Raw genomic sequence first — 24914 nt, 5'->3', positions numbered from 1 at the left:
TACTGCCATATGGTGCACAAATACTATAGCGAACAATGCTCCTGTTAATACTGTCAAAGTGCAAAAATAATATACCAAACAAGGCTTCTGTAGATACCGCCATACAGTGCACCAATAATATGCCAAACAATTCTTCTGTCAATACCGTCAAAGTGCACAAATAATATAGGGAACAATGCTTCTGTGGATACCTTGCACAAATAATATATTGAACGATGCTTCTGTTAATACTGTCATAAAGTGCACACATACTATAGGGAACAATGCTTCTGTATATATTGCCATATGGTGCACAAATAATATACTGAACAATGCTTATACTATATGCGAAACATATAATAAATGACATTATACTTCCTCACACCGCAGCTCTGCAGAGACCATCCCTATACGGTACTATAGATCCAGAGTCTGCGCTGGTGGTCGCCGGAGCGTCCCATCACCATTATGCTATCTGGTCACACCCTGGCGGGGTGCATTGCTGGTGCCCGCTCCCCACTCCCGGGTCACATGCCCCCAGCGTCTCACCATCCGATCCCGAGCGTGGGGTCGTCCAGCAGCACTCGCACGATGTACAGGAGGCAGGAGAGGAGCTTCAGGGAGAAATTGAAGAGCCGGATCCGGAGACCTGGAGAGAAAAGTCACAAGTCACTGAGCCGCACGCAGCGGCCGGCCCCCGAGCACCCCACACGCCCCCCATCATTTATCACACTGTGAAGCGTTCAGCAGAGAGCGGCAGCTATATACTGCAATATACAGAGCAATGAGGTCACTATACAGAGAAAGGTGCCGCCATACACAGAAGAATATACTGTACAATGCCTGTATGAATACCGCCATACAGTCCGCAAAAATATGCCTATATATACACAGCAGTCTGCCTATATAAATACCGCCATACAGTCTGCAAAAATATGCCTATATATACACAGCAGTCTGCCTATATAAATACCGCCATACAGTCCGCAAAAATATGCCTATATATACAGCCCTCTGCCTATATAAATACCGCCATACAGTCTGCAAAAATATGCTGTAATATGCCTCTATATATACACCGCATTCTGCCTATATAAATACCGCCATACAGTCTACAAAAATATGCTGTAATATGCCTATATAAATACCGCCATACAGTCTACAAAAATATGCTGTAATATGCCTATATATATACCGCACTCTGCCTATATAAATACCGCCATACAGTCTACAAAAATATGCTGTAATATGACTATATATACACCACACTCTGCCTATATGAATATCGCCATACAGTCTGCAAAAATATGCTGTACTATGCCTATATGTACCGCACTCTGCCTATATACAGCCATACAGTCTGCACTAATTTACTGTACTATGGCTATGTAAATACTGTTATACAGCGCATAAAATATACCGCACTATGCCTATGAAAATTCCACCATTCAGTGCATAAAAATATACTGTACTATGCTTACATAAATACCACCACACAATGCACAAAACATACTACACTATGCCTATGTACATACCACCATACAATGCACAAAATATTCTGTTATATGCCTATAACAATACTGCCATATAGTGCATAAAATATACTGTACTATGCCCATGTAAATACTGCCACATAGTACACAAAATATACCACACAACGCCTTAGTACATACCACCATACAGTGCACAAAATATACTGATCTATGCCTATATAAATACTGCCAAATAGTTCACACAATATTCTGTTCTATGTCTACGTAAATACTGCCACATAGGCACTGTGCGGTATATTTTGTGCACTATGTGGCAGTATTTACATAGACAGAGCAGAATATTATGTGTGTTGTATGGTGGTATGTATATAGGCATAGTACAGTATATTTTGTGCATATACCGCACAACGTATGTACATATGTTGTGCAGTACATACCACCATACAATGCACAAAATATATCAACACAGTGCAAAAAATATACTGCACTTTGCCTGTGCACTGCACGTACCACCATACAACACACAAAATCTACTGTTCTATGCTTATGTAAATACTGCCACACAGTGCACAGATATATTGTACACTTATACATTTAAGCATACCGTATATTTGTTTACTAGATGGTAGTATTACAGACGTATTGTAAAACGTAATGATGGGGCACTATATGGCGGTATTTAAGCACTGTACATTCATTTATTAGCATAGCACAGTATGCTTTGTGTGCGCTGTATGGCATATAAGCATAGTGAGGTATAATATTTGTGCCCAGTGTACAGTGTATATAAAAAATACTGCAATACAGTGTATAGCTATACTGTACAATGCTTATGTAAATAACTCCATACCGTGCATAAAATACGGAGTGCCATATAGTGCACAAATATTATACCGTACTATGCTTATGGAAATACGGCCATACAGTGCACAAAAACTATACTGTATTACATGCACTACACTGTGGCAGGACCTGGAGACAAAGTTCTAATAGCCAGTACCCCCCGCCGGCCGCCCCTTTAGCCCGGGATGGTAAGTAGGTCACCGCCATGTTGTTGTGCCCCCTTGTGAGGGTTTAATCTTGCGAGGACAATGCCGCCACTTTCCTCGGCCGCTCCGGGCGCCGGTAATTCACTCGTGATACATTATTACCTTGAATGGAAGGTTAGGAAAGCCGCGGAGTGAATGGCGACATTGCCGTCATAGGAGGCGCGATACGCCGAGGGGGGCGGGAGACGCAAAAATTAACCTGTTGTGGGAATTATCTGGAAAAGTCACATCCAAAAAAAAATTTAAAAATATTTTTTTTCCCATATTTATTTATTTTTAAATTGTGCTTTTGTCTATTGTTTAAATATCCCTTTAAGGCGTCTGAAATAAGCATTTTAATTAATGCATCATATCATCAGCACATATGATCCCATTTGTTCCATGCACGGCGGTAATGTGGCCGCTCTGTATGACTGCACTGAGGCCTCAGCACCACTAGATGGCAGTGTAACACCGCAGGTTCCGCCATACACCAGGCTGTATACCGCACACAGCAAGAGGCGAATTCTGTTAACCCTTTCTATGCTGAGGTATATTCATCCCGTCCTATCACTCATAAGACTATGTATACTGGTATTCATTACACCCGGTGTATATGGAGCTCATGGGGTTGGGGGTCCCCGATTCTGGCCCCTCCTATGTGCCCGGCGCAGGGTCTGTATACTGGGACGCCCCCCCACTACGGTCGTACACGGATATGAGGATCGTCATTAATAATACAGGGGGGACACTCACTTGATCTTTGGTTTTTGATGAAGAAGAGTTTGAGTCTTTCCTTGAAGGTGTTCTCATTGACGTAAAACTCCACCTGTACTCTGCAAGAAAGAAGAAGATGGTGAGAGGAGGACACAGGGACCTGCCGTACACCAGAGTGACACCGGGGACCTGCCCTACACCAGAGTGACACCGGGGACCTGCCGTACACCAGAGTGACACCGGGGACCTGCCGTACACCAGAGTGACACCGGGGACCTGCCGTACACCAGAGTGACACCGGGGACCTGCGCTACACCAGAGTGACACCGGGGACCTGCCCTACACCAGAGTGACACCGGGGACCTGCCCTACACCAGAGTGACACCGGGGACCTGCCCTACACCAGAGTGACACCGAGGACCTGCCCTACACCAGAGTGACACCGGGGACCTGCCGTACACCAGAGTGACACCGGGGACCTGCCCTACACCAGAGTGACACCGGGGACCTGCCCTACACCAGAGTGACACCGGGGACCTGCCCTACACCAGACTGACACCGGGGACCTGCCGTACACCAGAGTGACACCGGGGACCTGCCCTACACCAGAGTGACACCGGGGACCTGCCCTACACCAGAGTGACACCGGGGACCTGCCCTACACCAGACTGACACCGGGGACCTGCCCTACACCAGAGTGACACCGGGGACCTGCCCTACACCAGAGTGACACCGGGGACCTGCCCTACACCAGACTGACACCGGGGACCTGCCCTACACCAGAGTGACACCGAGGACCTGCCCTACACCAGAGTGACACCGGGGACCTGCCGTACACCAGAGTGACACCGGGGACCTGCGCTACACCAGAGTGACACCGGGGACCTGCCCTACACCAGAGTGACACCGGGGACCTGCCCTACACCAGACTGACACCGGGGACCTGCCCTACACCAGAGTGACACCGGGGACCTGCCCTACACCAGAGTGACACCGGGGACCTGCCGTACACCAGACTGACACCGAGGACCTGCCCTACACCAGAGTGACACCGAGGACCTGCCCTACACCAGAGTGACACCGAGGACCTGCCCTACACCAGAGTGACACCGGGGACCTGCCCTACACCAGACTGACACCGAGGACCTACCCTACACCAGAGTGACACTGGGGACCTGCCCTACACCAGAGTGACACCAGGGACCTGCCCTACACCAGAGTGACACCGGGGACCTGCCCTACACCAGAGTGACACCGAGGACCTGCCCTACACCAGAGTGACACCGGGGACCTGCCCTACACCAGAGTGACACCGGGGACCTGCCGTACACCAGACTGACACCGAGGACCTGCCCTACACCAGAGTGACACCGAGGACCTGCCCTACACCAGAGTGACACCGAGGACCTGCCCTACACCAGAGTGACACCGGGGACCTGCCCTACACCAGAGTGACACCAAGAACCTGCCCTACACCAGAGTGACACTGGGGACCTGCCCTACACCAGAGTGACACCAGGGACCTGCCCTACACCAGAGTGACACCGGGGACCTGCCCTACACCAGAGTGACACCGGGGACCTGCCCTGCCCTACACCAGACTGACACCGGGGACCTGCCCTACACCAGACTGACACCGGGGACCTGCCCTACACCAGAGTGACACCGGGGACCTGCCCTACACCAGAGTGACACCGGGGACCTGCCCTGCCCTACACCAGACTGACACCGGGGACCTGCCCTACACCAGAGTGACACCAGGGACCTGCCCTACACCAGACTGACACCAGGGACCTGCCCTACACCAGAGTGACACCGGGGACCTGCCCTACACCAGACTGACACCGAGGACCTACCCTACACCAGAGTGACACCAAGAACCTGCCCTACACCAGAGTGACACCGGGGACCTGCCCTACACCAGAGTGACACCGGGGACCTGCCCTACACCAGAGTGACACCGGGGACCTGCCCTACACCAGAGTGACACTGGGGACCTGCCCTACACCAGAGTGACACCGGGGAGCTGCCCTACACCAGACTGACACCGAGGACCTGCCCTACACCAGAGTGACACCAAGAACCTGCCCTACACCAGAGTGACACCGGGGACCTGCCCTAAACCAGAGTGACACCGGGGACCTGCCCTACACCAGAGTGACACCGGGGACCTGCCCTACACCAGAGTGACACCGAGGACCTGCCCTACACCAGAGTGACACCGAGGACCTGCCCTACACCAGAGTGACACCGGGGACCTGCCCTACACCAGAGTGACACCGGGGACCTGCCCTGCCCTACACCAGAGTGACACCGGGGACCTGCCCTACACCAGAGTGACACCGGGGACCTGCCCTACACCAGAGTGACACCGAGGACCTGCCCTACACCAGAGTGACACCGAGGACCTGCCCTACACCAGAGTGACACCGGGGACCTGCCCTACACCAGAGTGACACCGGGGACCTGCCCTACACCAGAGTGACACCAGGGACCTGCCCTACACCAGAGTGACACCGGGGAGCTGCCCTACACCAGAGTGACACCGGGGACCTGCCCTACACCAGAGTGACACCGGGGACCTGCCCTACACCAGAGTGACACTGGGGACCTGCCCTACACCAGAGTGACACCGGGGAGCTGCCCTACACCAGACTGACACAGAGGACCTGCCCTACACCAGAGTGACACCAAGAACCTGCCCTACACCAGAGTGACACCGGGGACCTGCCCTAAACCAGAGTGACACCGGGGACCTGCCCTACACCAGAGTGACACCGGGGACCTGCCCTACACCAGAGTGACACCGAGGACCTGCCCTACACCAGAGTGACACCGGGGACCTGCCCTACACCAGAGTGACACCGGGGACCTGCCCTACACCAGACTGACACCAGGGACCTGCCCTACACCAGAGTGACACCGGGGACCTGCCCTACACCAGAGTGACACTGGGGACCTGCCCTACACCAGAGTGACACCGGGGACCTGCCCTACACCAGAGTGACACCGAGGACCTGCCCTACACCAGAGTGACACCGGGGACCTGCCCTACACCAGAGTGACACCGGGGACCTGCCCTACACCAGAGTGACACCGGGGACCTGCCCTACACCAGAGTGACACTGGGGACCTGCCCTACACCAGAGTGACACCGGGGACCTGCCCTACACCAGAGTGACACCGAGGACCTGCCCTACACCAGACTGACACCAGGGACCTGCCCTACACCAGAGTGACACTGGGGACCTGCCCTACACCAGAGTGACACCGAGGACCTGCCCTACACCAGAGTGACACCAGGGACCTGCCCTACACCAGAGTGACACCGGGGACCTGCCCTACACCAGAGTGACACCGAGGACCTGCCCTACACCAGAGTGACACCGAGGACCTGCCCTACACCAGAGTGACACCAGGGACCTGCCCTACACCAGAGTGACACCGGGGACCTGCCCTACACCAGACTGACACCAGGGACCTGCCCTACACCAGAGTGACACCGGGGACCTGCCCTGCCCTACACCAGAGTGACACCGGGGACCTGCCCTACACCAGACTGACACCAGGGACCTGCCCTACACCAGAGTGACACCGGGGACCTGCCCTGCCCTACACCAGAGTGACACCGGGGACCTGCCCTACACCAGAGTGACACCGGGGACCTGCCCTACACCAGAGTGACACCGAGGACCTGCCCTACACCAGAGTGACACCGAGGACCTGCCCTACACCAGAGTGACACCGGGGACCTGCCCTACACCAGAGTGACACCGGGGACCTGCCCTACACCAGAGTGACACCAGGGACCTGCCCTACACCAGAGTGACACCGGGGAGCTGCCCTACACCAGAGTGACACCGGGGACCTGCCCTACACCAGAGTGACACCGGGGACCTGCCCTACACCAGAGTGACACTGGGGACCTGCCCTACACCAGAGTGACACCGGGGAGCTGCCCTACACCAGACTGACACCGAGGACCTGCCCTACACCAGAGTGACACCAAGAACCTGCCCTACACCAGAGTGACACCGGGGACCTGCCCTAAACCAGAGTGACACCGGGGACCTGCCCTACACCAGAGTGACACCGGGGACCTGCCCTACACCAGAGTGACACCGAGGACCTGCCCTACACCAGAGTGACACCGAGGACCTGCCCTACACCAGAGTGACACCGGGGACCTGCCCTACACCAGAGTGACACCGGGGACCTGCCCTGCCCTACACCAGAGTGACACCGGGGACCTGCCCTACACCAGAGTGACACCGGGGACCTGCCCTACACCAGAGTGACACCGAGGACCTGCCCTACACCAGAGTGACACCGAGGACCTGCCCTACACCAGAGTGACACCGAGGACCTGCCCTACACCAGAGTGACACCGGGGACCTGCCCTACACCAGAGTGACACCGGGGACCTGCCCTACACCAGAGTGACACCAGGGACCTGCCCTACACCAGAGTGACACCGGGGAGCTGCCCTACACCAGAGTGACACCGGGGACCTGCCCTACACCAGAGTGACACCGGGGACCTGCCCTACACCAGAGTGACACTGGGGACCTGCCCTACACCAGAGTGACACCGGGGAGCTGCCCTACACCAGACTGACACAGAGGACCTGCCCTACACCAGAGTGACACCAAGAACCTGCCCTACACCAGAGTGACACCGGGGACCTGCCCTAAACCAGAGTGACACCGGGGACCTGCCCTACACCAGAGTGACACCGGGGACCTGCCCTACACCAGAGTGACACCGAGGACCTGCCCTACACCAGAGTGACACCGGGGACCTGCCCTACACCAGAGTGACACCGGGGACCTGCCCTACACCAGACTGACACCAGGGACCTGCCCTACACCAGAGTGACACCGGGGACCTGCCCTACACCAGAGTGACACTGGGGACCTGCCCTACACCAGAGTGACACCGGGGACCTGCCCTACACCAGAGTGACACCGAGGACCTGCCCTACACCAGAGTGACACCGGGGACCTGCCCTACACCAGAGTGACACCGGGGACCTGCCCTACACCAGAGTGACACCGGGGACCTGCCCTACACCAGAGTGACACTGGGGACCTGCCCTACACCAGAGTGACACCGGGGACCTGCCCTACACCAGAGTGACACCGAGGACCTGCCCTACACCAGACTGACACCAGGGACCTGCCCTACACCAGAGTGACACTGGGGACCTGCCCTACACCAGAGTGACACCGAGGACCTGCCCTACACCAGACTGACACCAGGGACCTGCCCTACACCAGAGTGACACCAGGGACCTGCCCTACACCAGAGTGACACCAGGGACCTGCCCTACACCAGAGTGACACCGGGGACCTGCCCTACACCAGAGTGACACTGGGGACCTGCCCTACACCAGAGTGACACCAAGAACCTGCCCTACACCAGAGTGACACTGGGGACCTGCCCTACACCAGAGTGACACCAAGAACCTGCCCTACACCAGACTGACACCAAGGACCTACCCTACACCAGAGTGACACCGAGGACCTGCCCTACACCAGAGTGACACCAGGGACCTGCCCTACACCAGAGTGACACCGGGGACCTGCCCTACACCAGACTGACACCAGGGACCTGCCCTACACCAGAGTGACACCGGGGACCTGCCCTACACCAGAGTGACACTGGGGACCTGCCCTACACCAGAGTGACACTGGGGACCTGCCCTACACCAGAGTGACACCGAGGACCTGCCCTACACCAGAGTGACACCAGGGACCTGCCCTACACCAGAGTGACACCGGGGACCTGCCCTACACCAGACTGACACCAGGGACCTGCCCTACACCAGAGTGACACCGGGGACCTGCCCTACACCAGAGTGACACTGGGGACCTGCCCTACACCAGAGTGACACCGGGGACCTGCCCTACACCAGAGTGACACCGAGGACCTGCCCTACACCAGAGTGACACCAAGGACCTGCCCTACACCAGAGTGACACCAGGGACCTGCCCTACACCAGAGTGACACCGGGGACCTGCCCTACACCAGAGTGACACCGGGGACCTGCCCTACACCAGAGTGACACCGAGGACCTGCCCTACACCAGACTGACACCAGGGACCTGCCCTACACCAGAGTGACACCGGGGACCTGCCCTACACCAGAGTGACACCAAGAACCTGCCCTACACCAGAGTGACACTGGGGACCTGCCCTACACCAGAGTGACACCAAGAACCTGCCCTACACCAGAGTGACACTGGGGACCTGCCCTACACCAGAGTGACACCAAGAACCTGCCCTACACCAGAGTGACACTGGGGACCTGCCCTACACCAGAGTGACACCAAGAACCTGCCCTACACCAGACTGACACCAAGGACCTACCCTACACCAGAGTGACACCGAGGACCTGCCCTACACCAGAGTGACACCGGGGACCTGCCCTACACCAGAGTGACACCGAGGACCTGCCCTACACCAGAGTGACACCGGGGACCTGCCCTACACCAGACTGACACCAGGGACCTGTCCTACACCAGAGTGACACCAGGGACCTGCCCTACACCAGAGTGACACTGGGGACCTGCCCTACACCAGAGTGACACCGGGGACCTGCCCTACACCAGAGTGACACTGGGGACCTGCCCTACACCAGAGTGACACCAAGAACCTGCCCTACACCAGAGTGACACTGGGGACCTGCCCTACACCAGCGTGACACCAAGAACCTGCCCTACACCAGACTGACACCAGGGACCTGCCCTACACCAGAGTGACACCGGGGACCTGCCCTACACCAGAGTGACACTGGGGACCTGCCCTACACCAGAGTGACACCGGGGACCTGCCCTACACCAGAGTGACACCGGGGACCTGCCCTACACCAGAGTGACACCGAGGACCTGCCCTACACCAGACTGACACCAGGGACCTGCCCTACACCAGAGTGACACCGGGGACCTGCCCTACACCAGAGTGACACCAAGAACCTGCCCTACACCAGAGTGACACTGGGGACCTGCCCTACACCAGAGTGACACCAAGAACCTGCCCTACACCAGAGTGACACTGGGGACCTGCCCTACACCAGAGTGACACCAAGAACCTGCCCTACACCAGAGTGACACTGGGGACCTGCCCTACACCAGAGTGACACCAAGAACCTGCCCTACACCAGACTGACACCAAGGACCTACCCTACACCAGAGTGACACCGAGGACCTGCCCTACACCAGAGTGACACCGGGGACCTGCCCTACACCAGAGTGACACCGAGGACCTGCCCTACACCAGAGTGACACCGGGGACCTGCCCTACACCAGACTGACACCAGGGACCTGTCCTACACCAGAGTGACACCAGGGACCTGCCCTACACCAGAGTGACACCGGGGACCTGCCCTACACCAGAGTGACACCGGGGACCTGCCCTACACCAGAGTGACACTGGGGACCTGCCCTACACCAGAGTGACACCAAGAACCTGCCCTACACCAGAGTGACACTGGGGACCTGCCCTACACCAGCGTGACACCAAGAACCTGCCCTACACCAGAGTGACACTGGGGACCTGCCCTACACCAGAGTGACACCAAGAACCTGCCCTACACCAGACTGACACCAAGGACCTGCCCTACACCAGAGTGACACCGAGGACCTGCCCTACACCAGAGTGACACCGGGGACCTGCCCTACACCAGAGTGACACCGAGGACCTGCCCTACACCAGAGTGACACTGGGGACCTGCCCTACACCAGAGTGACACCGGGGACCTGCCCTACACCAGAGTGACACCGAGGACCTGCCCTACACCAGAGTGACACCGGGGACCTGCCCTACACCAGAGTGACACCGGGGACCTGCCCTACACCAGAGTGACACCGGGGACCTGCCCTACACCAGAGTGACACTGGGGACCTGCCCTACACCAGAGTGACACCGGGGACCTGCCCTACACCAGAGTGACACCGAGGACCTGCCCTACACCAGACTGACACCAGGGACCTGCCCTACACCAGAGTGACACCGAGGACCTGCCCTACACCAGAGTGACACTGGGGACCTGCCCTACACCAGAGTGACACCAAGAACCTGCCCTACACCAGACTGACACTGGGGACCTGCCCTACACCAGAGTGACACCAAGAACCTGCCCTACACCAGACTGACACCAAGGACCTACCCTACACCAGAGTGACACCGAGGACCTGCCCTACACCAGAGTGACACCGGGGACCTGCCCTACACCAGAGTGACACCGAGGACCTGCCCTACACCAGAGTGACACCGGGGACCTGCCCTACACCAGACTGACACCAGGGACCTGTCCTACACCAGAGTGACACCAGGGACCTGCCCTACACCAGAGTGACACTGGGGACCTGCCCTACACCAGAGTGACACCGGGGACCTGCCCTACACCAGAGTGACACTGGGGACCTGCCCTACACCAGAGTGACACTGGGGACCTGCCCTACACCAGAGTGACACCAAGAACCTGCCCTACACCAGAGTGACACTGGGGACCTGCCCTACACCAGCGTGACACCAAGAACCTGCCCTACACCAGAGTGACACTGGGGACCTGCCCTACACCAGAGTGACACCAAGAACCTGCCCTACACCAGACTGACACCAAGGACCTGCCCTACACCAGAGTGACACCGAGGACCTGCCCTACACCAGAGTGACACCGGGGACCTGCCCTACACCAGAGTGACACCGAGGACCTGCCCTACACCAGAGTGACACCGGGGACCTGCCCTACACCAGACTGACACCAGGGACCTGTCCTACACCAGAGTGACACCAGGGACCTGCCCTACACCAGAGTGACACCAAGGACCTGCCCTACACCAGAGTGACACCGGGGACCTGCCCTACACCAGAGTGACACCAAGGACCTGCCCTACACCAGAGTGACACCGGGGACCTGCCCTACACCAGAGTGACACCGAGGACCTGCCCTAAACCAGAGTGACACCGGGGACCTGCCCTACACCAGACTGACACCAGGGACCTGCCCTACACCAGAGTGACACCAGGGACCTGCCCTACACCAGAGTGACACCAGGGACCTGCCCTACACCAGACTGACACCAGGGACCTGCCCTACACCAGAGTGACACCAGGGACCTGCCCTACACCAGAGTGACACCGAGGACCTGCCCTACACCAGAGTGACACCGAGGACCTGCCCTACACCAGAGTGACACCGAGGACCTGTCCTACACTAGACTGACACCAGGGACCTGTCCTACACCAGAGTGACACCGAGGACCTGCCGTACACCAGACTGATACCAAGAACCTGCCCTACACCAGACTGACACCAAGAACCTGCCCTATACCAGAGTGACACCAAGGACCTGCCCTACACCAGAGTGACACCAAGGACCTGCCCTACACCAGACTGACACCAAGGACCTGCCCTACAACAGACTGACATCAAGGACCTGCCCTACACCAGACTGACACCAAGGACCTGCCCTACACCAGACTGACATCAAGGACCTGCCCTATACCAGAGTGACACCAAGGACCTGCCCTACACCAGAGTGACACCAAGGACCTGCCCTACACCAGACTGACACCAAGGACCTGCCCTACACCAGACTGACACCAAGGACCTACCCTATACCAGAGTGACACCAAGGACCTGCCCTACACCAGACTGACACCGAGGACCTGCCCTACACCAGACTGACACCGAAAACCTGTCAGTTCCAGCTATTCCTCCACATCTGAATGAAATTAAATGCTATGGAGGAAACCCAGGAGGACCCCACTGCTGACACAGAGAGAAAAAAGCCAAAATGTACGTGAGTAACCAAAATCCTTCTGGGAAAGCATCTTGTTGATAGAACTTTTTAGTAAAGCGCATCATTCTACTGCTTATTGAAAATGGAATGAGGCCTACAAAGAAAAGATCACAGGACCTACAGTCAGGTATGGTGGAGGCCAGATATGTCTTGGGGTTGTTTTGCTGCCTCTGGCACTGGGGGCCTTGATTGTGTATTGGTGCACAACCAATTATTAAGAAGAGGGTGCCAACAATTTTTCTGTGGCCATTTTTGGGGTGAAATTATGTTTAATTTGCCTCTTGTTCTCTGTTTTTTGTGTTGTTCCAATACATACAAAAGAAATAAACATGTGTATAACAAAACATGTGCAACCTCTTTAATATTCTTGGAGAAATACTTAATTTTCTGGAACAATTTCAAGGGTGCCAACACTTTCAGCCATGATTGTATATTATTGCAATAGTGTAACTCCAATGTTCCAAATCCACTATTTTCTAGGAATTCTGCAAAGTGGGTGAAACGTATTCTGAAGTGATGCGAGGTGATGGCACATGTCAGACACATGAGAATTCACGTGCGACAATGGCAGAAGTGATGCGCCAGCGCTGCACACAACGACCTGCGCTCAGCAATTCTACGGCCGGACCCACAATCCATAGAAAACTGCTCATAGTGACAAAAACTGGCGTATCAGATCGTTCCAATGTGCTCTATTTTCTGACACAAATTACAAAATGCTATTTACTTAGGTGCAAACTTTATTTTATATTCTGCATATAAATATTTTAATTGTGTCTTCCATTAGTCACCACTAGGGGGAGCTAATATATACAGATTTCCTATTGAGCTCAGTACCTGCTGATCCTGCAGCTTCCACTAGAGGGAGCACAGAAGTCACTACTAGAGGGAGTTCAGAAGTCACAGCTAGAGGGAGATCAGGAGCCACAACTAGAAGGAGCTCAGGAGTCACCACTAGAGAGAGCTCAGGAGCCGCCACTAGAGGGAGCTCAGGAGTGACCACTAGAGGGAGCTCAGGAGTCACAACTAGAAGGAGCTCAGGAGTGACCACTAGAGGCAGCTCAGGAGTCACCACTAGAGGGAGCTCAGGAGCCACCACTAGAGGGAGCTCAGGAGCCACCACTAGAGGGAGCGCAGGAGCCATCCCTAGAGGGACCTCAGGAGCCACCACTAGAGGGAGCGCAGGAGCCACAACTAGAAGGAGCTCAGGAGTAACTGCTAGAGGGACCTCAGGATCCATCACTAGAGGGAGCTCAGGAGCCACAACTAGAAGGAGCTCAGGAGTAACTGCTAGAGGGACCTCAGGAGCCATCACTAGAGGGAGCTCAGGAGCCACAACTAGAAGGAGCTCAGGAGTAACTGCTAGAGGGACCTCAGGAGCCATCACTAGAGGGAGCTCAGGAGCCACAACTAGAAGGAGCTCAGGATCCACCACTAGAAGGAGTTAAGGAGCAACCACTAGAGGGAGCTCAGGAGCCACCACTAGAGGGAGCTCAGGAGCCACCACTAGAGGGAGCTCAGGAGCCACCACTAGAGGGAGCTCAGCAGCCACCACTAGAGGGAGCTCAGCAGCCACCACTAGAGGGAGCTCAGCAGCCACCACTACAGGGAGCTCAGGAGCCACCACTACAGGGAGCTCAGGAGCCACCACTAGAGGGAGCTCAGGAGCCACCACTAGAGGGAGCTCAGGAGCCACCACTAGAGGGAGCTCAGGAGCCACCACTAGAAGGAGTTAAGGAGCCACCACTAGAGAAAGCTCAGGAGCCACCACTAGAGGGAGCTCAGGAGCCACCACTAGAGGGAGCTCAGCAGCCACCACTAGACTGAGCTCAGGAGCCACCACTAGAGGGAGCTCAGGAGCCACCACTAGAGGGAGCTCAGCAGCCACCACTAGAGGGAACTCAGGAGCTTACTGTACACTGAATTCAATAGAAAATCTGTATACATTAGCTCCCCCTAGGGGTGACTAATGGAAGACACAATTCAATTATTTATATGCAGAAAAAAGAAGTAATAAAATTTGCACTTAAATAAACAGGATGATAAAATGAAGCAGAATGACATGAAAGGAAATAGGGTAATAGAGCAGCAGCTTTCTGGGGTTAATCACTGGGAACACTACACAGCAAGAATCCTGCAACCAGCAGCATCGATCTCAGCTTCACTCCACAGGAGGATTTTAATTCGGAGTGATCTGTAATAAGTGCATGGAGGGCAGTAAACCCGGCGGGGGCCCGGACTGTATATCCACCGGTATACGGACTTACGTGTTTCCCATCTTGCGCTGCTCGTTGTAAAAGAAAAGGTTGAAATAATAATAATAATAAAAAAAATAAATAAATTATTAAAAGAAATCCCGACCTCTGGGGCTCAGATATCCGGGCGGAATTTCCTTGTTTACTTCCAGTGCCGCGAATGGCAGCAGCTGACGGGTATCATGTACACGGCCATGTGGCGGAGGCATCAAAAACCGATCGGTATGAAAGTCAGAGCCGGTCACGTGCCATCCTGCAGCTCCGAATCTTAAAGGGAATGTCCACTTTATATCATCACGTCTTTTTTTTATTTCTCTATGAATTAACAATTCTCAGAACATCTTTTCTCCAAACTCTATGTTGTGTCGTTCCTCTGTTATTCCTCCTGGAAATGTTTATTTAAGTGTTAAATGCTGGGGGCGTGTCTGTGTCCACACTGCCGCTGTCCAATCAGAGCTCTCTATAGGGACACGCCCCACTGATGTGGGAGGAGGAATAACAGAGGAACAATGCATAAAAAAATAAATCAAATAAAAAAATCTATTTATTAAAAAACTGTATACAGTGAGCGCCCCCTAGTGGTGGCAGTAGTAATTTTTTTCATTTATTTTCTAATTCTGTACTACCCCTTTAAGCTCGCCCGATCCGCCTTTCCCTCCTTCTTCACACCACATCCATAATAAATATTATAAAATCGCTACGTTTGTAGCTTTTGGCTTCGATCCCCCGGGGAAAGATTAGAGGACGATGTTCCTGTAACTACAACACAAACAGATCGATACAATGTATCACCGCTGAGATAATGCCGCCAGCCAATCACACGAGCAGACGGGAGACAAGTGCCAATCTTCATAGAGAGTCGGCTGATGCGCCAAGAATCAGAAATTATCCCGGCTAACGGGAAAAAAACAGAAATCTGATATATTCTAACAGGTTTACAAAGTAAAGGAGACAAGAATCACCAACATGGCAGGAGACCACTGATATAGAAGCCCACTGGTCACATGCGCCACCGGCATAGTCAACATCTCAGGGCAGATGTGCCAAAACTTGCCCAAATGAAACATGGCGTAATCATGCTTAACAGTGTTACAGGGGAGTGACTAGGCCAGCAGTATTCTGGAAAAGTGACTAGGCCAGCAGTATTATGGAGAAGTCGCTATACTGGCAGTGCTTTGAGGATGTGGCTAGCCTGGCAGTGTTCTGGAGATGTGGCTATGCTGGCAGTGTTCTGGAGATGTGGCTAGGCTGGCAGTGCTCTGGAGAGGTGGCTATGCTGGCAGTGCTCTGGAGATGAGGCTATGCTGGCAGTGCTCTGGAGATGAGGCTATGCTGGCAGTGCTCTGGAGATGAGGCTATGCTGGCAGTGCTCTGGAGAGGTGGCTATGCTGGCAGTGCTCTGGAGAGGTGGCTATGCTGGCAGTGCTCTGGAGAGGTGGCTATGCTGGCAGTGCTCTGGAGAGGTGGCTATGCTGGCAGTGCTCTGGAGAGGTGGCTATGCTGGCCGTGCTCTGGAGAGGTGGCTATGCTGGCAGTGCTCTGGAGAGGTGGCTATGCTGGCAGTGTTCTGGAGAGGTGGCTATGCTGGCAGTGCTCTGGAGAGGTGCCTATGCTGGCAGTGCTCTGGAGATGAGGCTATGCTGGCAGTGCTCTGGAGAGGTGGCTATGCTGGCAGTGCTCTGGAGAGGTGGCTATGCTGGCAGTGCTCTGGAGAGGTGGCTATGCTGGCCGTGTTCTGGAGAGGTGGCTATGCTGGCCGTGTTCTGGAGAGGTGGCTATGCTGGCAGTGCTCTGGAGAGGTGGCTATGCTGGCAGTGCTCTGGAGAGGTGGCTATGCTGGAAGTGTTCTGGAGAGGTGGCTATGCTGGCAGTGTTCTGGAGAGGTGGCTATGCTGGCTGTGCTCTGGAGAGGTGGCTATGCTGGCAGTGCTCTGGAGAGGTGGCTATGCTGGCAGTGCTCTGGAGAGGTGGCTATGCTGGCAGTGTTCTGGAGAGGTGGCTATGCTGGCAGTGCTCTGGAGAGGTGGCTATGCTGGCAGTGCTCTGGAGAGGTGGCTATGCTGGCAGTGCTCTGGAGAGGTGGCTATGCTGGCAGTGCTCTGGAGAGGTGGCTATGCTGGCAGTGCTCTGGAGAGGTGGCTATGCTGGCAGTGCTCTGGAGAGGTGGCTATGCTGGCCGTGCTCTGGAGAGGTGGCTATGCTGGCAGTGCTCTGGAGAGGTGGCTATGCTGGCAGTGTTCTGGAGAGGTGGCTATGCTGGCAGTGCTCTGGAGAGGTGCCTATGCTGGCAGTGCTCTGGAGATGAGGCTATGCTGGCAGTGCTCTGGAGAGGTGGCTATGCTGGCAGTGCTCTGGAGAGGTGGCTATGCTGGCAGTGCTCTGGAGAGGTGGCTATGCTGGCCGTGTTCTGGAGAGGTGGCTATGCTGGCCGTGTTCTGGAGAGGTGGCTATGCTGGCAGTGCTCTGGAGAGGTGGCTATGCTGGCAGTGCTCTGGAGAGGTGGCTATGCTGGAAGTGTTCTGGAGAGGTGGCTATGCTGGCAGTGTTCTGGAGAGGTGGCTATGCTGGCTGTGCTCTGGAGAGGTGGCTATGCTGGCAGTGCTCTGGAGAGGTGGCTATGCTGGCAGTGCTCTGGAGAGGTGGCTATGCTGGCAGTGTTCTGGAGAGGTGGCTATGCTGGCAGTGCTCTGGAGAGGTGGCTATGCTGGCAGTGCTCTGGAGAGGTGGCTATGCTGGCAGTGCTCTGGAGAGGTGGCTATGCTGGCAGTGCTCTGGAGAGGTGGCTATGCTGTCAGTGCTCTGGAGATGTGGCTATGCTGGCAGTGCTCTGGAGAGGTGGCTATGCTGGCAGTGCTCTGGAGAGGTGGCTATGCTGTCAGTGCTCTGGAGAGGTGGCTATGGTGGCAGTGCTCTGGAGAGGTGGCTATGCTGGCAGTGCTCTGGAAATGAGGCTATGCTGGCAGTGCTCTGGAGAGGTGGCTATGCTGGCATTGCTCTGGACAGGTGGCTATGCTGGCAGTGCTCTGGACAGGTGGCTATGCTGGCAGTGCTCTGGACAGGTGGCTATGCTGGCAGTGCTCTGGAGATGAGGCTATGCTGGCAGTGCTCTGGAGATGAGGCTATGCTGGCAGTGCTCTGGAGAGGTGGCTATGCTGACAGTGCTCTGGAGATGAGGCTATGCTGGCAGTGCTCTGGAGATGAGGCTATGCTGGCAGTGCTCTGGAGATGAGGCTATGCTGGCAGTGCTCTGGAGAGGTGGCTATGCTGGCAGTGCTCTGGAGAGGTGGCTATGCTGGCAGTGCTCTGGAAATGAGGCTATGCTGGCAGTGCTCTGGAGAGGTGGCTATGCTGGCATTGCTCTGGACAGGTGGCTATGCTGGCAGTGCTCTGGACAGGTGGCTATGCTGGCAGTGCTCTGGACAGGTGGCTATGCTGGCAGTGCTCTGGACAGGTGGCTATGCTGGCAGTGCTCTGGAGATGAGGCTATGCTGGCAGTGCTCTGGAGATGAGGCTATGCTGGCAGTGCTCTGGAGAGGTGGCTATGCTGACAGTGCTCTGGAGATGAGGCTATGCTGGCAGTGCTCTGGAGATGAGGCTATGCTGGCAGTGCTCTGGAGAGGTGGCTATGCTGGCAGTGCTCTGGAGAGGTGGCTATGCTGGCAGTGCTCTGGAGAGGTGGCTATGCTGGCAGTGCTCTGGAGAGGTGTCTATGCTGGCAGTGCTCTGGAGAGGTGGCTATGCTGGCAGTGCTCTGGAGAGGTGGCTATGCTGGCAGTGTTCTGGAGAGGTGGCTATGCTGGCAGTGCTCTGGAGAGGTGCCTATGCTGGCAGTGCTCTGGAGATGAGGCTATGCTGGCAGTGCTCTGGAGAGGTGGCTATGCTGGCAGTGCTCTGGAGAGGTGGCTATGCTGGCAGTGCTCTGGAGAGGTGGCTATGCTGGCCGTGTTCTGGAGAGGTGGCTATGCTGGCCGTGTTCTGGAGAGGTGGCTATGCTGGCAGTGCTCTGGAGAGGTGGCTATGCTGGCAGTGCTCTGGAGAGGTGGCTATGCTGGAAGTGTTCTGGAGAGGTGGCTATGCTGGCAGTGTTCTGGAGAGGTGGCTATGCTGGCTGTGCTCTGGAGAGGTGGCTATGCTGGCAGTGCTCTGGAGAGGTGGCTATGCTGGCAGTGCTCTGGAGAGGTGGCTATGCTGGCAGTGTTCTGGAGAGGTGGCTATGCTGGCAGTGCTCTGGAGAGGTGGCTATGCTGGCAGTGCTCTGGAGAGGTGGCTATGCTGGCAGTGCTCTGGAGAGGTGGCTATGCTGGCAGTGCTCTGGAGAGGTGGCTATGCTGTCAGTGCTCTGGAGATGTGGCTATGCTGGCAGTGCTCTGGAGAGGTGGCTATGCTGGCAGTGCTCTGGAGAGGTGGCTATGCTGTCAGTGCTCTGGAGAGGTGGCTATGGTGGCAGTGCTCTGGAGAGGTGGCTATGCTGGCAGTGCTCTGGAAATGAGGCTATGCTGGCAGTGCTCTGGAGAGGTGGCTATGCTGGCATTGCTCTGGACAGGTGGCTATGCTGGCAGTGCTCTGGACAGGTGGCTATGCTGGCAGTGCTCTGGACAGGTGGCTATGCTGGCAGTGCTCTGGAGATGAGGCTATGCTGGCAGTGCTCTGGAGATGAGGCTATGCTGGCAGTGCTCTGGAGAGGTGGCTATGCTGACAGTGCTCTGGAGATGAGGCTATGCTGGCAGTGCTCTGGAGATGAGGCTATGCTGGCAGTGCTCTGGAGATGAGGCTATGCTGGCAGTGCTCTGGAGAGGTGGCTATGCTGGCAGTGCTCTGGAGAGGTGGCTATGCTGGCAGTGCTCTGGAAATGAGGCTATGCTGGCAGTGCTCTGGAGAGGTGGCTATGCTGGCATTGCTCTGGACAGGTGGCTATGCTGGCAGTGCTCTGGACAGGTGGCTATGCTGGCAGTGCTCTGGACAGGTGGCTATGCTGGCAGTGCTCTGGACAGGTGGCTATGCTGGCAGTGCTCTGGAGATGAGGCTATGCTGGCAGTGCTCTGGAGATGAGGCTATGCTGGCAGTGCTCTGGAGAGGTGGCTATGCTGACAGTGCTCTGGAGATGAGGCTATGCTGGCAGTGCTCTGGAGATGAGGCTATGCTGGCAGTGCTCTGGAGAGGTGGCTATGCTGGCAGTGCTCTGGAGAGGTGGCTATGCTGGCAGTGCTCTGGAGAGGTGGCTATGCTGGCAGTGCTCTGGAGAGGTGTCTATGCTGGCAGTGCTCTGGAGAGGTGGCTATGCTGGCAGTGCTCTGGAGAGGTGGCTATGCTGGCAGTGCTCTGGAGAGGTGGCTATGCTGGCAGTGCTCTGGAGAGGTGGCTATGCTGGCAGTGCTCTGGAGAGGTGGCTATGCTGGCAGTGTTCTGCAGAGGTGGCTATGCTGGCAGTGTTCTGGAGAGGTGGCTATGCTGGCAGTGCTCTGGAGAGGTGGCTATGCTGGCAGTGCTCTGGAGAGGTGGCTATGCTGGCAGTGCTCTGGAGAGGTGGCTATGCTGGCAGTGCTCTGGAGAGGTGGCTATGCTGGCAGTGCTCTGGAGAGGTGGCTATGCTGGCAGTGCTCTGGAGAGGTGGCTATGCTGGCAGTGCTCTGGAGAGGTGGATAGGCTGGCAGTGCTCTGGAGAGGTGGATATGCTGGCAGTGCTCTGGAGAGGTGGCTATGCTGGTAGTGTTCTGGAGAAGTGGCTATGCTGGCCGTGCTCTGGAGAGGTGGTTATGCTGGCCGTGCTCTGGAGAGGTGGCTATGCTGGCAGTGCTCTGGAGAGGTGGCTATGCTGGCAGTGTTCTGGAGAGGTGGCTATGCTGGCAGTGTTCTGGAGAGATGGCTATGCTGGCAGTGCTCTGGATAGGTGGCTATGCTGGCCGTGTTCTGGAGAGGTGGCTATGCTGGCCGTGTTCTGGAGAGGTGGCTATGCTGGCCGTGTTCTGGAGAGTTGGCTATGCTGGCCGTGCTCTGGAGAGGTGGCTATGCTGGCCGTGCTCTGGAGAGGTGGCTATGCTGGCCGTGCTCTGGAGAGGTGGCTATGCTGGCCGTGCTCTGGAGAGGTGGCTATGCTGGCAATGCTCTGGACAGGTGGCTATGCTGGCAGTGCTTTGGAGAGGTGGCTATGCTGGCAGTGCTCTGGAGAGGTGGCTATACTGGCCGTGTTCTGGAGAGGTGGCTATACTGGCCGTGCTCTGGAGAGGTGGCTATACTGGCCGTGCTCTGGAGAGGTGGCTATACTGGCCGTGCTCTGGAGAGGTGGCTATGCTGGCCGTGCTCTGGAGAGGTGGCTATGCTGGCCGCGCTCTGGAGAGGTGGCTATGCTGGCCGTGCTCTGGAGAGGTGGCTATACTGGCCGTGTTCTGGAGAGGTGGCTATGCTGGCAGTGCTCTGGAGAGGTGGCTATGCTGGCAGTGCTCTGGAGAGGTGGCTATGCTGGCAGTGCTCTGGAGAGGTGGCTATGCTGGCCGTGCTCTGGAGAGGTGGCTATGCTGGCCGTGCTCTGGAGAGGTGGCTATGCTGGCCGTGCTCTGGAGAGGTGGCTATGCTGGCCGTGCTCTGGAGAGGTGGCTATGCTGGCCGTGCTCTGGAGAGGTGGCTATGCTGGCAGTGCTCTGGAGAGGTGGCTATGCTGGCCGTGCTCTGGAGAGGTGGCTATGCTGGCCGTGCTCTGGAGAGGTGGCTATGCTGGCAGTGCTCTGGAGAGGTGGCTATGCTGGCCGTGCTCTGGAGAGGTGGCTATGCTGGCAGTGTTCTGGAGAGGTGGCTATGCTGGCCGTGCTCTGGAGAGGTGGCTATGCTGGCTGTGCTCTGGAGAGGTGGCTATGCTGGCAGTGCTCTGGAGAGGTGGCTATGCTGGCCGTGCTCTGGAGAGGTGGCTATGCTGGCCGTGCTCTGGAGAGGTGGCTATGCTGGCAGTGTTCTGGAGAGGTGGCTATGCTGGCCGTGCTCTGGAGAGGTGGCTATGCTGGCTGTGCTCTGGAGAGGTGGCTATGCTGGCCGTGCTCTGGAGAGGTGGCTATGCTGGCTGTGCTCTGGAGAGGTGGCTATGCTGGCCGTGCTCTGGAGAGGTGGCTATGCTGGCCGTGCTCTGGAGAGGTGGCTATGCTGGCAGTGTTCTGGAGAGGTGGCTATGCTGGCCGTGCTCTGGAGAGGTGGCTATGCTGGCTGTGCTCTGGAGAGGTGGCTATGCTGGCAGTGCTCTGGAGAGGTGGCTATGCTGGCCGTGCTCTGGAGAGGTGGCTATGCTGGCCGTGCTCTGGAGAGGTGGCTATGCTGGCAGTGTTCTGGAGAGGTGGCTATGCTGGCCGTGCTCTGGAGAGGTGGCTATGCTGGCTGTGCTCTGGAGAGGTGGCTATGCTGGCCGTGCTCTGGAGAGGTGGCTATGCTGGCTGTGCTCTGGAGAGGTGGCTATGCTGGCCGTGCTCTGGAGAGGTGGCTATGCTGGCCGTGCTCTGGAGAGGTGGCTATGCTGGCCGTGCTCTGGAGAGGTGGCTATGCTGGCAGTGCTCTGGAGAGGTGGCTATGCTGGCAGTGCTCTGGAGAGGTGGCTATTGCTGGCCGTGCTTTGGAAATATTCTGAGATTGCTTTTCTTTTCCTTTCCACTTTCTATTATTTTATAATCCTGTCCCCAATTATGAGAAATTCCTCCTGATTGTAATGAGCTGTAACGAGAAATGAACCAGAAAATCTCCTAATTGGCAAAAACTTCACAAAAAACACCATTTCTTGCAATTGTAATTAATCCGTCCTGACGTGCCGGTGACTCCTGTGCGGCAGGAAGAGGGAAATCAATGAGGAAATGAAGCGGGATATTGACCGGCCATCGTGCGCTTTATTTTATATATTTTGTTACATGCTGTCATGTTTGGATGTGTCAGCAGAAAAACATCCCCAGAACCCAAAGAAGTAACAGTGACACAATATAAATAACCCCATACAGTGACCAAAGAAAACCGCCATTCAGCGCTGAAATAAAATCAACATACAGTGCTCAAACAGAACCAGCATACAGTGCTAAAAAAAACCTCCATACAGTACTTATATAAAACAACCGTACAGTATTCATGCGATACCAGTATATATTGCTCAAATACATACAGTACTGAATTAAAAACACCATACACTGCTCAAATAAAACCTCCATATAGTGCTTAATAACTACTATACAGTGCTCAAATCAGAACCAGCATACAGTGCTAGAAAACCCCTCGATACAGTGCTTATATAAAACACCCATACAGTGTTCATATACCAGTATATATTGTTCCAATGCAACCATACAGTGCTGAACCTAAACCACCATATAGGGCTCAAATAAAACCATCAATACAGTACTTAATAACTACCACACAGTGCTCAAATAAAACCTCCATACAGTGTTTATACAATACTGCTATACAGTGCCTATATAATATTACAATACAGTGCTCAAAGAAAACCTCCATAGAAGTGCTCATATAATACTATCACACAGTGCTCAAAGAAAACCTCCATATAGGGCTTAATAACTACCATACACTGCTCAATCAGAACCAGCATACAGTGCTAGAAAACCCCTCCATACAGTGCTTATATAAAACGCCCATACAGTGTTCATATACCAGTATATATTGTTTTAATACAACCATACAGTGCTGAACTTAAACCACCATATAGGGCTAAAATAAAACAATACAGTACTTAACTACCACACAGTGCTCAAATAAAACCTCCATAGAGTGCTTATACAATACTGCCATACAGTGCTCAAATAAAACCTCCATACAGTGCTCATATAATACGATCACACAGTCCTCAAAGAAAACCTCTATATGGTGCTCATATAATACTACAATATAGTGCTCAAAGAAAACCTCCATACTGTGCTTATTTAATACTATCACCACACACTGCTGAAAACCACCATATAATGTATATATACCATACAGTGCTCAAATAAACCTCCATACAGTGCTTATGTAATGTTACCATACAGTGCTCCAATAGAGCCTAAATATAGTGCTTATATAATATTACCATACAATGCTCAAATAAAACCTTCATACAGTGCTCATATAATACTACCACACAGTGTGGAAATAAAATCTCCATGCAGTGCTCATATAATATTATTACCATAGAGTGCTCAAAATAAACCTCCATACAGTGCCTATATAAAACTACCACACAGTGCTCAAATAAAAGTTCCATACAGTGCTTATATACTACCATACAGTGCTAAAACAATCCACTTACAGTGTTTATAGACTTCCATACACTTCAATAATACTACCATAAAATGCTTATACTATGGTTATGCACATACCATGATGTGCTAAAATAAAACCACCATACAGTGCTCAAATAAAACCACCATACAGTGCCCAAATAAAACCACCATACAGTGCTCAAATAAAACCACCATACAGTGCTCAAATAAAACCACCATACAGTGCTCAAATAAATCCACCATACAGTGTTCAAATAAAACCACCATACAGTGCTCAAATAAATCCACCATACAGTGCTCAAATAATACCAACATAAGGTGTCAAATTAATAGCTCCATACATAAAGTGCACTGTGAGAATCAGTGCTCAAATAATACCAACATAAGGTGTCAAATTAATAG

The 24914-nt window shown here is 54.6% G+C and overlaps 1 protein-coding gene across 1 annotated transcript in view; it reads right to left on the bottom strand.

The window, feature by feature from the left end:
• Positions 1-24914, bottom strand: part of KCNT1 (potassium sodium-activated channel subfamily T member 1) — a 324059-nt gene that overhangs the window by 101893 nt on the left and 197252 nt on the right. Inside the window, 2 exon segments of the mRNA XM_075324674.1 lie at positions 529-628; positions 3257-3336. Of these exon segments, the coding sequence (XP_075180789.1) occupies positions 529-628; positions 3257-3336 (180 nt within the window).

Source organism: Anomaloglossus baeobatrachus, chromosome 9 (genome assembly GCF_048569485.1).
Source record: "Anomaloglossus baeobatrachus isolate aAnoBae1 chromosome 9, aAnoBae1.hap1, whole genome shotgun sequence".
Lineage (NCBI taxonomy): Eukaryota > Metazoa > Chordata > Amphibia > Anura > Aromobatidae > Anomaloglossus > Anomaloglossus baeobatrachus.
Note: the sequence above shows the minus strand (reverse complement) of the source record. Positions and strands in the feature narration are given on the sequence as shown.